Source organism: Vigna radiata, chromosome 3 (assembly GCF_000741045.1).
Source record: "Vigna radiata var. radiata cultivar VC1973A chromosome 3, Vradiata_ver6, whole genome shotgun sequence".
NCBI lineage: Eukaryota > Viridiplantae > Streptophyta > Magnoliopsida > Fabales > Fabaceae > Vigna > Vigna radiata.
The window spans coordinates 6546681-6564301 of record NC_028353.1 but is presented as its reverse complement, the minus strand read 5'-3'; the positions used below and the strand labels follow the sequence as shown (position 1 = coordinate 6564301).

The following is a 17621-nucleotide window of genomic DNA, read 5'->3' as shown; positions in this document are numbered from 1 at the left end:
AGAGAAAGAATGACACGTGTTAACACACGAGCCGAAAAACTTATAGGTGAATTAGTATTGAAATAAACCATTAAACATGTATTGAACTTTACCAAAAATATGTGCGAAAAAAAAAAGTGTTAGCACTAAAAAGTTATGTACTTGATCTTAAAAGTATAAAAATGAAAACATATAATAACAGGTTAGTTAGGCTCATGAAAGAAAAAAAATAAATAAAAACTTAAAAATTAAGATTTTAAAATGAAAAAAAGGATTTATAAATATATATATATATATATATATATATATATATATATATATATATATATATATATANTATATATATATATATATATATATATATATATATATATATATATATATATACATATATATAATATTATTATTATTAAGAGAATCTAGTCAACCACGTAGTTTCATTATTTTTTTTTTCTTATTTCTTTTCTTTCTTTTCTTTAAAAAGATATTTTCTTAAAGTTTTTACCAAAATTCTTTTTAATTATCTTTATTAAAATTAAAGAAAAAAGAAAATCTTAAATATTCATTTTTCAAACAATAATTTTTTGAAATAAAATTTTATTTACTGTGGATAAAATTGAATATTTACACAAAAATATGAGATAAATGAATATTATTATAGGTTTACTATAATAAAAATGAATATTATAGCGAATATTTGTTCGTATTCAAAATATGAATATGAAATATTTTTAGACCGTCAATTAATAAATATAGTATTGTTAGAATACAACTATAAACGATAAACAAAATTACAATCGAGAATAAGCCTTTATCTATCAATAATATATATCAATGAATGTATTGTTTGGTCTATTATAATATTTAATAAAATGATGTGATAACTTATGTCTTTAATTTGCAGCTATATGTATGGAATAATTTGGTTTGGAGCTTCTTCAACTCCACGTTGAAAAGAGACAACGAGAGGAAATTTAAAAACAAAACGAAAAGTTTTGGCGGCAAATGAAAAAAAAAATCCACAAGACTGCCACAGAAGGAAGAAAGAATCACAAATGCAGTCCAAGATCACCGCTTTCTTCAGATTCACCCCAGCTTCCTCTTCTTCCAACAATGAAAATGATTTGTCAGTTTGGGGGAATCGGCAACACCACATCATCAACACCTATACCCGAAGGCGCCCAAACCCTAACGCCGGTACTTCGGTTCCCAAACCCGTAACACTCGTCAAAAACAAGAAGAGAAGCTACGCTCAGTTTCACCTTGATTTTGGCCAATCCGATTTCCTCTTACGCGTGTGTTCTACGTGCGGCGTGAAGTTCACTCCCGGCGATCCACAAGACGAGAAATCCCACAACGAATTTCACAAATCATACACGCAGGGAATCCAGTTCAGAGTTAGCTCTCCGCCTTCACTCTCTTCTTTTGCTGATTTTTATCTCCAATTTTATCTTATTTTCTTACTCTGCAGGGTTGGACCAAAGAAAATGTTATTTCTCTACCCAGTTTGGATCCGGGTCGGGTCATTTTGTTCTCGGAGACGGACCCGTTTTCTCACAGGAAGAAAATTGAAGAGGTGGTGAGGATGATGGAAATTGAGATTGGAAGTGGGTGGATACTTCACGAGCGCTGTAAGGTGTATCTGTTTGTTTCTCTTAATAGGGTTGCTGGGTGTCTCGTTGCAGAACCAATTGAAAAGGCATTCAAAGTTGTGTCTAGCTCTGGTGCTGTACCTGTTCATAGCGCGAAGAAAAGGGGAGACACGACGCGTTCTACAATTCTTCAGTTTGGGAATGCTATTTTTCAAAGGGAGGTCCAAAGAAAAGTTGTTAATGTGAGTGATTCCGAAAAGATGGAAGGGGCAATCTTATGTGACAGCGAACCAACTGCTGCTGCTTGTGGCGTTAGGGCCATTTGGATTACTCCCTCCAACAGAAGAAAAGGCATTGCAACCCAGTTGTTAGAGGCAGCGAGGTAACTTCAATTAAATTTGGCTTTAATTGACCCTCTGGCAAGTGCACCCCAATTCATCACTAGTTTCATTGTGGAATCTTCAAATATTTTATATAAATTCAATAAATTCATAAGTAATGGAAGACCTCTAGATAATATTATTTGTCTTTACGTTCTAATACTAACTGCATGGAGCAAGTGCTAAGTGGTTGGGAAAATGTGTTTGATTTTAAAAAATAGGAAGTATCATAATTGATTTTGCTTCATTTCAAATGTGATTTTAGAAAATACAGGGATGCCTTGTTATAAACAGTTCTGCTTTGGATTAAAAAGGATATATGGAAGTCTTGTATCAAATTTACTTTTAGAATAAAGACATTAAAACAAATCATTTTATCTCGAAATTATTTTTTAATCACTCATCTAAACGTAAATTTAATTATTCTTCAACCATTTGCTTGCCTAGTGATTTGAACTTCCCATGTTAAATTGGTTGCAGGAAGAGTTTCTGCCCCGGTCTCGAGCTTGGACGTTCTCAGTTAGCATTCTCCCAGCCCACCTCTGCTGGAAAGGCATTAGCAACTAGTTATACTGGCACTGGGTCATTCTTGGCCTATTAAAGCCAACAAAACAGTTTATTAGTGATTCACTATCTTGACTGTTAATAGGTACAAACGTAAGCTATTATTCTTGTAAAGTGTAACCTTTTTAGCTCATATAAGCTATGAATCTGTGATCTCATTGTTTTTTTGTTGGTGCAAGGCTTTGTCATTTTGAGTTGATTTTACCATTTAGTTGTTGAGAGCCCTCGGCTGCAAGAAGTCTCTAATATTGGAACCGAATTGTTGGCTGGAGTTTATCAGGGCCAGCAAAATGCTTTTAGGAAGCCCCAACAGGCCTGGACGAACCAGAATCAAGGACAACAGCAGCAGTATAGTTCTGGGGGGAGCGATATACCTAATATGAGATATGTGCCGCCACCACATCTGCAAACACAGTTGTTTGTCCAGCAGTCCCATAAACAAATGCAACAGATCAATCAACAGGCTCAACAGTTCAAGCAGAAGGTAGGATCCAATCCTGGACAGTTCCAGCAGTTTGGACAATCAGGTTTTGCACCACAACAGCAAGCCAAAGTTGATCCAACAATAGAAGCCACGTTTCAAGATTTAAAAACTCAAATTGGACAACTTGCTACTGCTGTGAATGAACTGGTTCAACAGAAGTCAAGTGCAATTCCTTCTCAAACAGTGGTCAACCCAAAAGCAAGTCAACAGTAGTGATACATCAGTGTGGATGTTTCAGTATCATTCTTCTTTGTAATTCTCATTTAGTTGGAACATTGTCATTTGATTTTTTTTTTCTGTTTCTAAGAACCATTTTTAGTTCTCTATTAACATGTTGTGAATAATTCTCCCCCGCACATAAATGTAAATTCTAAGTTTGCGGGGAGCTTTGTCTGCTGTTTTAGTTTGCTTTTATTGGTATGCTGTTACTTTTGCATTTCTTCTCTGTTTTAGTTAGCTAGGATTAGATACTAGGTCTATTCTTAGTTTTGATTTCATATCTGGCTATCTTTTAGTTAGATTCACTGTTTAGTAATTGTTTTCTTATTTTCGTAGATGTTCAAGCTTATTTTGCTGTTTTTGGGAATAGTAGTTTCTTTCTGATGTTATTTTAAATTATAATTAACTCTTCATTTGTTGTGTTTAGTTTTCTTTATATTTTAGATAGTCATAAGTAGTTTTAAATCTGTTTTCTGNCTTACCGAAGTAGTTTAAATAGTTTTTAAACTTTGTAATTGGTAGGTTTAGATTTTAGTAATTTCTATTAAATGGTTTTATTAAGATATTTTTTGTAGTAGTTTTTGATCTGGGTGATTACTTTTTGCTATAAGTAGGAGTTAGTTTAGTTTATTTTAGTTTTGAATTTTATTTTACAAATTAGTGTTACTAACCAAGCTTTTTCTCTGGCAATACTAACAGTTTCAGTTGTTCTAATTTTCAATGACTAACATTTTTTTTCTTCCTTAGTCAGTTATTTAACTTTGCTAACTCTGTTTTGCTGAGTTATTTCAGTTCACTAACATCTCTTTGTTGTTTCTAACGTTCTTTTTACCGGTGTTGCTTTTGTAGGTTCTACTAAGTGTTTGTACCAGTTCACACAGAGTTTCACTTTCTTTTTGCTGCAGCTGTTGTAGTTTCTATCTTTTATCAATATGTTATTTATAATTGTACATTAATTTAAATTTAAATGTTACTTGGCTGTATACTTTCTTTGTTTCAGGACATCGTAGCAAAATTATTTTCATTTTCAAAGCAGAGGCCAAGGGCTTTGTGCAGCTTAACTGAAACTGAGACTGTTTCTTCTGTTCTCTGCGCCAGCCAGCTTCTACTAGCATCAGTGTTTCTTATGAGGTTAAAGAACTGATCACTGCATTTCTCGACTACTAGATATTTTAAATCATAAATATCCTTCATCTCTAAGTGTCTCTATTTTTAATTTTTATGATGTGGTTTTGATTTTGTCATCTGTTCATCACATTCTATTCCCCTGTAATAAAACAGAATTGGTATATTTAACATGTAGGTGAATGTCTCATCAGAAGCTTCATCAACATCCATGCCTCATTTGTCAATAGAGCCCCCTCCAAACCAAAGCAATAATAATGACAGTAGTTTGCCTGTGAGACCAACTGATAAGGTATATGCAATTTGTACTCTTAAAGTAATTTATGTGAATATTTCAGTTTGGTATCTATTATATATATGTTATCGATGAGATGTTGGAAAAGCTTTGTCTAAGTGAGTTATTGAATGTGGTATCTGGCTGCACATGAATATGTTGGTTCCTTGCAGTTTCACCACATATTTCACCTAACCCAACCGTGTTAATAATAATAATAATTACTAAGTACAGTCACCGCCAGCATTTACGAACCATTTGTTGCTCGCATCTGTGTTTTAACGGTCCTAAGAGCACTTTAGTTTTGAACCTCTATGCATATCTATCTATAAATTACTTTGGTTTTAAATTAGCACAAATTAAAAAAAAAACATTCAATATAAAAAAGAGACACACTTTTATATTCATTTTGAGAAAAGGGTTTAAAATAGTCAAGGTGCTGTTGTAAGATGCAGAAGAAGTTTTAATTATGTTCACTTTCTCTTTCATTTCAGTGTAAAACGTATTTCTAAATATTCATTTAATCTTCATAATTTATATCGTATTGGTGTTAAAGATTTAGGAACTTATTTCTCAAAAGGTTGATAATCGATTAATTTAGAATGAACAAACGAAATTAATGAGTAAATTATTAAATAATTAGATTTAAGAAATTTTTTGTATCTGTTCTTATTTTTTTAAAATATTTTTTTATATCAACAAATAATAATATATTTTCAATAATTTGGGATATTTATATTAGATAAATTTTTAAACATATATTTTAAAAATACTATTTTTTTTGTGAAACGAAATACTTAATAAATAGTCCTTTCCTTTTAAGGTCCCAATGAATGGTCTTAAACTTAAAATTAATTAGTACAAATTAAATTCAATATCCAAAAGATTAGCAAAACATGTAAGCCACCGAACAATTTAAAAAATAATTAGTAAAACATGGAAAATATAAAGTTGACCATTAAATAATTATGAGATTTTACTATAATGTCAGATGCACCTAAAACAAAAATCACCACAGGCAAAAAAAACACTTACCGAATGCTCAATCATAGCAATTAATATATCTACTAGCCCCAACAAGCTCTTGCACCAAAATTAACCCTTTTCGGAAATATTTTAGTTGTAATATATTGTCAACTTTAACTCATCAAGATTTAACATCTCCTGTTCCTTTCAACAAACCTTAATATATATATATATATATATATATATATATATATATATATATATATATATATATATATATTTAATAGCGACACATCCAGTTTTTATCAAGTCAAATATAATCATCATCATCAACATTTACCGATCTAAATCTGAATTTCTCAAAATCTAATAATGTCCGTTTCAACACCTCCAGTTGAATCAAGGATCCGATTCTCTCCTCTGCCTCAAGACATTCAGGAACACGTCTTGAGATCAATGATCGTCACATAATGATTGAGTCTTGCGAAGAAGAAACTTTCGATTGGGGTGCTCTGGTGAATTTGCTACGCTTGACTCTGATTGCAATGTTGTTCGGGGGACTTACCCTTCAGCAAAGGCAAAGGCAATCATACCGACCAACGTTTGATCCCATCCCACCCAAGTTCTTCCTCGACTCGTTTCACGTTCCTCACCTCGAAGTTTCCGAGGGCGAGGTGTCATCCACATGGGAGGCGACCGTAACCATTTGCAACGTCATGAACTACTCCAACATCAACATCAACATCAACATCCTGAACCTGGAAGCGAAAATAAATTACCGGGAAAACGAAACGCTGGCTGTGATTTCTCCCATTATGCCCCAATACATGTTACCGGATGCAGTTTTATTGTTGGAAAATGAGGAGACAAAAAAGTTGCATTTGAAGTTGAGTACGACTGGGTGGGAAGAGAACCAACCCATTGTGGATGACACAGTGGTTCAGGCCATTGCTGAAGATATTGAACGAGGAAGCACGAGGTTTAGTTTACATATGATTATCATAGGAGAGGTTTGGTTGGGCGATGGGTGGGTCCAAACTTTTATGATGTATCCTAAATGCACTAATTTGGTGGTAAAGGTTCTCACTAACACCACAACAATCGTTGTCCACAAGCCTAAAGAATGTGTAGGAGTCGTTCAATGGGGTTCTGTAAAAAACACATACTGATTTATTATTCTATCACTAATTCCACATGATTCTCTTCGCACCATCACGCAATTTCATTTAAAATTAGTAAATAAGCATATTTAAGAATAATTTATGGTCATTAATTTATAAAAATACATAAAAAGGACTTCCAGATATATATAAAAAAATTAAAATAAGGTTATGGCAATTTGGTCAAGATTGACATTTTGTCGAATTTGGATGAGTCAGTCATGATTGAAATTTGACTGAGTTGGTTATGAATAAAATTTGGTCGAACTCAGTCTCATGATCAAAATTTAGTTGAATTTGACTAAGTGATTCTTAATTTAAATTTAGTCCAATTTGTTCAAATTAATCACAATCAAGATTTGGTCAAATTCGGTAGAATCAATCTCTCGACCTTAGTTATGATTGAAATTTAATAAAATTTGATTGAGTCAACTAGATCAAAATTCATCTAAATTTAACTTAGTTGATCTTGATAAAAATTTCATCAAATTTGGTCTAATTGGTTGAATTTAATCATTGAATATTTTTTTTTCAAATTAAAAAAATCAACAAAATTAAAAAATAGTTCACAAAAGGTTTGATTGAAAAATTAGTACAATTTGATTAAAAAATATTATAATTTGAAATTTTTTAAAATATGAAAATATGTTATGTTATGATACATAATAATTTAATTCAGTTCACAATACATTTTAATTTAATTCACTACAATATAGTTTGATAGAATAAAAAGTCAATTCAGTTTATTCAAATTATTACATTTTAGTTTCTAAGAATTTTTAACCATTCAATTCAATACAGTTTCATTTTTCTCGTTTTGAGTAGTTAGGACTTTTGACCTTAATCGTACAGGTGCATTATATATATATATATATATATATATATATATATATATATATATATATATATATATATATATATATATATATATAATTAATAATAATTTTATCTATCTATAAATATCTAGGCATAATTCAGTTATTCAAAATAGATTGGGATGATATATAATAAATATGAAAATTGCAATTCAAAAAGGGTTATAATATTTAAAAGGAAAAAATAATTTTTGCAGTTGTTTTTGGACAATTTTTGACGAGACATACGTGATAGTTTGTGATTGATCTATTTTAAATATTTTTTAAAATAAATTCAAATAAATTAATAAAATAATGACACATATTTTGTTATAAAAAAATTATTAAAAAAAATTGTTAAAATATCATTATCTTATTTAAAAAGAATGCGGGAATGAGGAAAATATATAAGAATGAGAATTGAAAAACCGATTTTATTAAGGAAAAAAAAATGGAAAAGGTCCATAAAATTGCAGCGCACAATATTTTAATGTCAAAAATTGAATGTGAGAATGAGTAAAATGAAAAGAGAGAGAGAGAAAAGGGAAATGTAATAGTCAAATAATCATTTTTCATATATGAGAATTGAATTAGTGATTTTATCTTCGTGTTGCGCGATAGAGGAGAAAAAGGGAAAGAGAAGCAAAATATATATTTAATTGATTTTCAATTTCAAATCTTCTTATTTTTAATTTTAATCCAACATTTCTATTCATTTTCTTTTAATTCAAAGAGTTTTTATCGTTTAATTTATTTCTACCGTTTCAATTATTATATTATTAGTATTATTTTATTTCCAATATTTTCTTTGTCCTCTCCCACTTTAACTACTTGATATTAAACATACTAAAAATAAGTGATTGACTCCTTTTACCCACTCTACTTTTCTAACAATAGATTTCATAAATATAGTAAAAATGGAAGTATTTCTTTTTGTCACGTTAATTTCTTCATGTTAGCAACTCTAGAAACAAAATCTACATTTGATATAAGGAGAAAATTGAAGACATTAATTAGGTGTAGGAAATCGAACACCCTCTTTCCCATGCAAAGATGGCCAACGAATTTTGGGTTCGTTTGAGCGTTTTCCACAATCATTGCAACAACATATATAATCCTCTCACCCTTTCTTTTCTCTCCGCCCATCTTCATTTGTAGATCCCAAGCTACACCCATGATGGCCTCCTCGACAACTAACGTACAACCTCAAAACGAGCGAGGCCACGTTTATAGATTCTCCCCTGTGCCCCAGTCAGAAACTGATCGTGAAAACCATGAACACCAACCCGTATCAGTTTCCGTGCAATCCACGGCCACAATGTCAGGTTCAACCATGTCCGACAATTATTACACGGAAGAAATATTCAGCATCAGCTCACGCGCCTGTGAAATGATTCAAGACATCCTTGGCCTCACGTTGTTGATGATGCTGATATTACTGCCATTATACAAGCGGTTGTGGACGCCAAATGAGAACCCTGTTCCCCCGATTTTCGTTCTGAATTCGATGTACCTTTCGAACTTCACCACAGACAGCGGAGGAGTCTCTGGCACGTGGGATGCGAAGTTAACGGTGACAAACCCGAACGTGTCGTGCATCTACTTCCGCGTGATTCACTTCACGATATTCTATAAACGGAATCCAGAAGATGCGGTTTCTGTGGCTTCTTCGTATCCCTTTTACCTGGACAAGGGGGAGTATTTGAAGCTGCATTTGAAGTTCGTAACTGGGGAGATTGGGTCGGAGAACAGTGAACCCTTTGTGGAGAAAGGGTTGGTGGAGGAGATGGGAAAAGATAAGATGAAAGATGGGTCGTTGAGCTTCGGAATGCAAGTGAAGGTGGAGGCCATTTACTATGGAGAAACATGGGTGGCAGATGTGCTTATGAGTCCTCATTGTGAAGACTTAAAGGTTGAGTTTCTGCAATATAAGAATTCAGGAAGGTTGGCTAACCCTAATAGGAGATTCACCATTCCCATACATTGGAAGCCATTCTCTTTCTTTTGATTATATTTATTAACATTAATTAATTTCTGCGATTGATCTACTAGCTAATTATAAGTACGTAGGTTGGCTCTGAAGCTTGAGAGTTTTGTATTCCTTCAGCTCGTGTACCAATTTTATTTAGCTCATTCATTTGGCTAAATGCTAGTAAATCACTTATGCAGTTCCATTTTTACACACTATACTTGTTTACTGTCTTTATTTAATTTGTTTGCAAAGGAAGATTTGCTCTGGAAAGAAAGAACAAATAATAAATATTATAACTGGTTTGATAAAATAAAAAAAATATCTCGACATGCAAAAGTATTAAATGGAAATAACTAAAAGGATTAACTATATATATATATATATATATATATATATATATATATATATATATTATCAATTTAGTTTCTAATTAACTTTTTGTTGAATTTTATTTTACTTTATATTTACTTCATTCCAATATATAGGTCGTCATATGTGATAGAAAATATATGGATTATTATTATAAAAAATTTTGAGATAACAGAAAGTTCAAAAATATTTTAGTTTTACTTAAAAGAATTATCGTGAAATTAAATATAATATTTTTTCAGGACCAGATATACAAAATGTAAAAAAAAAATTTCTGCGAAGATAATAATGGAACATAATAAAATGGCTATACTTATAACAAATTGGGCTAGTAAAAAAAAATGAAATTGTATTTTATTTTAGGTCGAGCTATTTTTATTAAATGGACTAAATTGGACGCACAATCCAAAAAGTAAATACTATATTAAAATAAATTTAAGGAAAAATAATAAGATCTTAAAAGTATTTTAGTTAATATAGTACACAGGATTTGAATTAATTTAAACTTACAATTGAAAATAAATAGCTAATTATATCATATTTCTTCAATGTAATTTTTCAACTATAAAACTTTTTTTTTTGTTTTTTTTTTTTATAATTTACAATACATGTAACAACCACTGATATTTCATCAAATCTTGACTCCTCACGTTCACTACTCTCTTTTACGGCAGTCTTTTAGTCATGGCAAGACCGTCGATAAATGATTATTAATGACGGGTTTTTATTATTACCGAAGGATTTAAACTGTGAATAATTTTTTTTTTAACTCTCTAGAAACCGAAGTTTTATACACTTTTAGGATAAAAACGTTTAAATAAACAGTGATAAGTTGAAAATTTTCTTAAACTCCGTGACTTAACTTTTGGGGTTACAGCTGTGGTTTTCAGACAACCAGGACCATATTTTTTTTTAGACAAAACATTTAAATAAAAAGTGAGATTTTTGAAAATTTTGAAGTCCATTTAGGCCTCAGTTCTATAATAACAGAAGTCATAGCGATATATTTATGGTTTCGGTTATTTAAAAATTAAAATTAATATCTTCTCTCAAATAAAATAATTAAAGAAATAACAGGAATTTTAAAAGATAGACGGCTTCGATTCAGATAACTTAAACTTATAAATTTACGAAATTTTCAAAAAAATTATTACTATGCTTCGTTTTCTTTAATGAAACATATAAAAGACTAAAATTACACTAGTGTTTATAATTGAAAATATAATTTTTTTCCATATTTATTCATGCTTATAGCTAATTTGACTATCATTTATCTAATACCAATCTGTAAAAATATAATTAATATCATTCATGAAAGCTTGTTTGATACATGAAATACTATTTTTTTAAATGTGTGATCTTATTATATCCAGAAAGACAATTCTTTTGTAATTAATTTTATTATTTTGTAATTGATTGATATAAGTGTCTTGATTAATAAATATTATGAAATTTCAACAAAAAATTGGATAGATATAAAGTCACACAAGAAAAACTATAAAAAGATCAAACATATATAATTAAAGTATGCATTCAAAGAAAAAAAATATTATATTAAGATTCAATCAAATTTAAGATAACATCTAACTCCTACATATTAATCAATTACACACAAAATTAAAATTTCAAAACTATCTACTTGAACAATTCAAAATTCAACAAGAGAATTACTAATTAATTAATATTAATCTCAAATAAAAAACTTGACTTAATTCATTATATCTAAGTTAAATTTAAAGTACATGCTTAATAATTTGCATTATAGTCACACAAAATTTAGAAATATAAGTATTAAATTCAATACTAAAATAAAACATGCTTTATTCCAGATACAATATAGTAACACTTCTAAGCTTTTGTTCCAACTCGCAATTTAAACTTAGCAAGATATAAGTTTAATAACTTTTAGGGTTAAATATGTTTTTGGTTCCTTAATTTTCAGTGAAAATTAGAATTAGTCATTTTTTAAAACTTTGGTTTAATTTAGTTCTCCAACTTTTGTTAACTTTGATTGATGTTTCAAACGCGTTTCACATTAAAACAAATATGTGTCAAACAATGTAAATAACGCAAATGCTATCATGAAACGCGCTTGAAACATCAAATAAACCTAACAAAGTTTAGTTTAAAAGACAAAATTCATACATTTCTAAAATTGAAGGACTAAATTATACCAAAATTTTGAAAAGGGACTAATTCCAATTTTGACTAAAAGTTGAGGGACCAACAATATATTTAATCCTAACTTTTATTACTATTATATATATATATATATATATATATATATATATATATATATAACATGTATTTAAATGCACAAAATATAATTGGAATTGATTAAAAAGTTGCGTTAATAATTAAATTCAAAGTTTCTTATTCAAACACCCACAAGGTCAAGTGGGCATCTATGTAACTCGATGCTCTAATGTACGAGAACATAGAAGGAAGAAAAGAATTAAGAGAATTAAAGTGACAAAATATAATCTTGTACAACACAAAAGGAGATATAGTGTAAAGATAAAACATATTGGACTCAAATTTATGTAGGGAAACATTGATTTAAAAAAGGTAAACATAGTTTACCAAAGAAAAAGGGGCAAAACAGAAGGAGGTAGGATACAACGTTTCAAGGCTGACTCAGACTAATGTATACTTTGCAACTAAGATTGTGACGGGACGGTATTTCTTTCTAAATGAAAATAAAACTTTGAAAATAAGAGTTTTGAAGTTGTTACCATAGTTTATTATAGGAAACTATGAAAAATATATACAAAATCAAATTTTTTAGTTAGGGAGTTGGTTACGTGCATGAAAAGTATTAACCATGGAGTTCTTATGTTCTTATCGGTAGCCTAACCCATTAAAACTTCATGGTTAAGCGTGTTTAATATGGAGTAATTTAGGGAGGGGTAAACTTCGGGGAAGTTTTTCCAGAAAGTATGCGAGTGAGTGAGGAGTTGTCGGGACATTACAATTAACACCCTACCATGTTTGCCTAAAGACAATACATCTAATTAAATATGCAATTGATATGATTTTCAAAATAATTATTTTTCCCCCAAAGAAGCAATGCAAGATAATACAAAAGAAACAAAATATTTTTATTTGTAGAAAGTCCAACAAAAGTTGACCTTGTTCCTACTTATTCTTTTTGTGAAAAAATATAGAATAAGTAGTTCTTTTAAAATTCTTTATTAAAAATGATATTTTTTAGAAAATGATTTGGATTATAGAAAAGTAAACTTGACAAAGATTAATATTACTCTTACGTATTTCCACTTGAAAAAAAGACGTAATTCTGGTTTAGATTTCTTGTAAGAAAATATTGATGTATAAAAACAAGTAAAATAAAATCAAAATAAATAAAATAGACAAAATAAATAAGATCAAATGAAATAAATAAAGTTAACATGATAAATAAAATAAAATGAAATAAATAAAGTAAACATAATAAAGAAAGAAATATTTATAAATTTTTTAATTTTATATTACTAATTATATTTGAGTCTTAACGGTATGTGTACATAATAAAAAAGTAAAATCAAATAAATAAAATAAACATAATAATTGTAACATTCCCATGAAAAAGCGAGTTCGTCGCCAATTATTACAGCACCATCTACTAAAATTTCTCCCTTTTTTATTCTTTTATCTTGGTGAACTTGGAATTTTTGATACATGCAAGTATTTTTGTTAGAAAGTTGATATATTGTTAATGAAATACTTAGAGTATCTCTATTAACAAATAAAAAGATCCTATCACAAACAGTATAAACGATATTTCTCTCGTGTTCGAATATAGTGGAAACTCCTAAATCTAAAGCTACTTGAAAATATAATGAAATAAATAAAGTAAATATGATAAAAAAAGAAACATTTATATATATCTTAATTTATATATATTTTTTATATTACTAGTTATTCCAATAAAATTGAGTGTTCAGCGTATATTTACATAATAAAAAAATAAATTCAAATAAATAAAGTAAACAAAATAAATAAAATCAAATAAATACAATAAGAATGATAAATAAAATCAAATAAAATGAAATAAATAAAGTAAATATGATAAAAAAGAAAACATTTATATATTTTTTAATTATATATATATATTTTTATATTACTATTTATGTGAATAAAATTGAATGTTGATTGTATATGTACATAATGGAAAAGTAAATTCAAATAAATAAAGTAAACAAAATAAATAAATCAAATAAATACAGTAAACATGATAAATAAAATCAAATAAAATGAAATAAATAAAGTAAATATGATAAAAAAGGAAATATTTATATATCTTTTAATTTTATATATTTTTTTATAGTATTACCCACCCGAATAAAATTGAAATTAAGTGTTGAAAGTATATATACCAGTTACTTGTTTTATTAATATATAAAATCAAGTAAAATAAAATCAAATAAATAAAGTAAATAAAATAAAATAAAATAAAATAAATATAATAAACATTGATAAATAAAATCAAATAAAAATAAAATAAATATAGTATATATGATAAAAAAGGAAATGTTTATATATTTTTTAATTTTACATATATTTTATTTTAATAGTTATTGGAATAAAATTGAGTATTGATGGTATATATACATAATAGAAAAATAAATTCAAATAAATAAAGTAAACAAAATAAATAAAATGAAATAAATACAGTAAACATAATAAATAAAACAAATATGGTAAAAAAGGAAATATTTATATATTTTTTTAATTTTATATATATTTCTATTTAAACTTTATTATGTGTCTTTATTTGTAAATCTTTAATTTGCTCCTTCATGTCCTTTTTGTTCCTATAAATATCACTCTTCAAACTCATTTTCATTCCAAGCTTCTCAAAATCTTTCCCTTACATCATTTTATAACTGTTCTTTTCTTCCTAATTTTCTTCTAAAACTTGCTGTATCACTCAGCACATCTGTGACAAGGTTTTTCCATTGATATTGAGTCAACAATGGAAGTAAATAAGGGAGAGTTTTTTGCCCATTGGAAGAACTGAAGACTTTCTCTAGGAACATCAAGTCTGTCTTTATCAACTTCATAAAGAGCATAACAAAGATTGGAAAAGATGATTCCACACAAGTATTTCACTCATTAAAAGTTATATTTACTTTTACCTTGGTTTCTTGATTTACTACTCGAGGTCTCTTTGTGATGGTTTCAGAATCGCTGGAATGTGGGCTTTTCTGACATTGGTGGTTGTATTTGAATCTAGTGTAGGTGAGTGCAGAATGCACCAATACACTCATATATATTTCTCATTATTATATAATTAATGACACGTCTGAAGAGTATTAAAAGATTAGTACATTAACATAATGTTTGGTTCTTAATTAATCAGGTGCAACCCTTTTCAAAAATTTAAACAAAGGATGTGTTACATTATTAGGTGGTGCTTTAGGGATTGGAGGACAACACTTAGCTACTGTTTTTGGTTTTTGGAGAAACTGCAAAACCTATTGTTCTTGGAATCCTAGTCTTCATTATAGGTATATATTATATAAATACAATATTAAAGCTTCATTATGGATTTAAGACTATCATTAGTTTCTTAAACAATGTACTAAATGGTTTGTGTTTTTACAATCACTATGGCTACTTTTTGCAGATTTTTTCCAAAGATCAAGGCAAGATATGATTATGCGGTAGTTATATTTATGTTGACGTTTTGTTCAGTTGCTTTCTCGGAGTATCGAGTGGAAAAAATCTTTGAGCTTGCTCATAAGAGACTTTCAACAATTTTAATTGGGGTAACAACTTGCATTGTCATCTCCATTTTCATTTGTCTAGTATGGTCAAGTGAAGACCTTCACAAATTGGTAGCTTCCAACATAGAAAAGTTGGCAAATTACCTACAAGGTATCTATATTCGAGCCACCATAAGTCACATGTTTCTTTTTTGTGTGTTTCATTTCGTAATATCTGAAGCTCTTTCCATTTTTCAGTATTTGAAGTGGAATATTTTCATTACTCAGAGGATAAAGAAAAATGTGAGAGGTCAGTTCTTGAAGGATACAAAATTGTTCTCGATTCCAAAGAAAGTGAAGAGTCCTTGGTGAGTTTGGTTTGTTTTTCTTCTCAAATATTATTCAACATATTTATTTGATAAATTGATCAAATATATTAACGTTATATATAATACACAGGAAAATTTCGCAAGGTGAGAACCGGAACATGGCCGTTTTTGTCTTCGACATCCTTGGAGGCAGTACTTGAAGATTGGAACACTTACTCGGAAATGCGCTTACAAGATTAAAACCCTTAACAATTACCTCGATCCAGAAATCCCTATAAGACATCATTCTCTACTCTAAAAAACATGAAATATTTTTCGTCTACTCAATTCCATGTCTATTATCAAAACAATTTTAGGTTGATAATGAGAAAAACAATTTAAAACAAATTAACACTAATATACACTGGTGAGGATACTCCAAGTTAGAAAACCATTTTAGCTTTATAAGCTTAAAGCTAATATACACTCATTTTTGTGACTGCAGACATCTTTGGAATTCAAATATAAAATTCAAGAACCATGCACAGAAATGATTTCAGAATCAAATAAGGCGTTAAACGTGATATCTTCATCAATCAAAACAATGACACATCCATCAGCTGCAAAAAGCCACATCAAGAATGCAAAAATTGCAGTTGAAGAGTTGAAATTTTTCTTTGAAACTGTTTCTTTGAAAGAAGCTAAACTCCTATCCATAATCCCAGTTGGCACAGTAGGTTCAATACTCGAAGAAATCACTCAGTTAGTGGAAAAAATATACGAGTCTGTTTCCGAGCTTTCTAACTTAGCTTACTTCAAGAGTGTTGCAGAACCTAATGTGTCACCAAAGAAGTCACACCTATCATAAAACCTGCTGTGGATATTGAATGTTACAGGAAAGATTATCACAATTTTTAGGTTAGGTGTAATCAAATTTTAAATTTTATTATAAATTTAGGTATTTTTGATTGAATTTATTAAAAATTATTTTATTAAATTTTTATTTTGTCTAAATACTTTTTTCATTTCATTTTGTTGTGAGCTGAATAGTAAAGTGATTGTTAATCACTTTTTCTGCCTTCAATCTCTTTCAACTCAAGTGTTATAAAATGGTATAACAGATAACTTGGAGACGAAAAGATAAAAATAAGACTCATATCATTCCATTCCATTAATGGTAAAATCAAATAAAAAATATATTCAGATAAAAATAGAAAATATTTTAAATATTCAATATTTTTTGGGTAAAAAATAAATTTAAAATTATAACATTAAATATAAATTAATTTTAAAATATATTGAAATTTATAAAACTTATAAATTTTATCTACTTTTTAAAAACATTAAAAGCATAAAATGAATTGATAAGACATGTTTGCTTAGTCCGAATAATATTATTTTTTAAAGTTTCTGTCTTAAAAATATGTTGATGGTTACTCTTAATAAAATAATTTATTTTTATTTCTCATTTATGAAATTAAAATTACGGCAAATTTTCATGAATAAGAGAGATAAAACAATATGTTTCTACTATCTAAAAATAAACATGATACGGAATATTAAAATGGTATTTAACTCAAAACAGTATTATTTTAGATACCCGTCAGTTTTAAACGGAGACATTAAAATCCTACAGTTTTCATTTTATTTTATTTTTATCGTAACTG

General features: G+C 28.8%; 1 protein-coding gene and 1 pseudogene across 4 annotated transcripts; both read left to right on the top strand.

Moving 5' to 3' along the window:
• Nucleotides 1-940: 940 nt before the first annotated feature.
• LOC106757372 (protein CHROMOSOME TRANSMISSION FIDELITY 7) lies at nucleotides 941-6735 on the top strand. 4 transcript variants are annotated; one of them, XR_002667363.1, is made up of 7 exons: nucleotides 941-1376; nucleotides 1451-1953; nucleotides 2432-2600; nucleotides 2796-3251; nucleotides 4068-4349; nucleotides 4522-4635; nucleotides 5978-6735. XR_002667363.1 is itself a non-coding variant. In XM_014640030.2 (4 exons), exons 1-3 carry the CDS (start codon nucleotides 1035-1037, stop codon nucleotides 2550-2552), a joined length of 966 nt encoding a protein of 321 aa, XP_014495516.1. In that variant the 5' UTR covers nucleotides 941-1034; the 3' UTR covers nucleotides 2553-2600; nucleotides 2695-3592. The 4 variants fall into 4 exon arrangements, 1 of the variants encoding a protein (XP_014495516.1); XR_001375511.2 differs by having other exon boundaries at nucleotides 2432-2608; XR_002667362.1 differs by having other exon boundaries at nucleotides 2695-3251; nucleotides 5978-6733.
• A 2039-nt stretch (nucleotides 6736-8774) lies between these two features.
• LOC106756942 lies at nucleotides 8775-16822 on the top strand (annotated as a pseudogene).
• The last annotated feature ends 799 nt before the right edge of the window (nucleotides 16823-17621 follow it).

What these genes read in the sequence shown, in the direction of transcription:
- LOC106757372 (XM_014640030.2), top strand. Translation starts at nt 1,035, where the DNA reads ATGCAGTCCAAGATCACCGCTTTCTTCAGATTCACCCCAGCTTCCTCT. An exon ending in CGCAGGGAATCCAGTTCAGA is followed by an intron (nt 1,377 to 1,450) that starts GTTAGCTCTCCG and finishes CTTACTCTGCAG; the next exon opens with GGTTGGACCAAAGAAAATGT. An exon ending in CAGTTGTTAGAGGCAGCGAG is followed by an intron (nt 1,954 to 2,431) that starts GTAACTTCAATT and finishes AATTGGTTGCAG; the next exon opens with GAAGAGTTTCTGCCCCGGTC.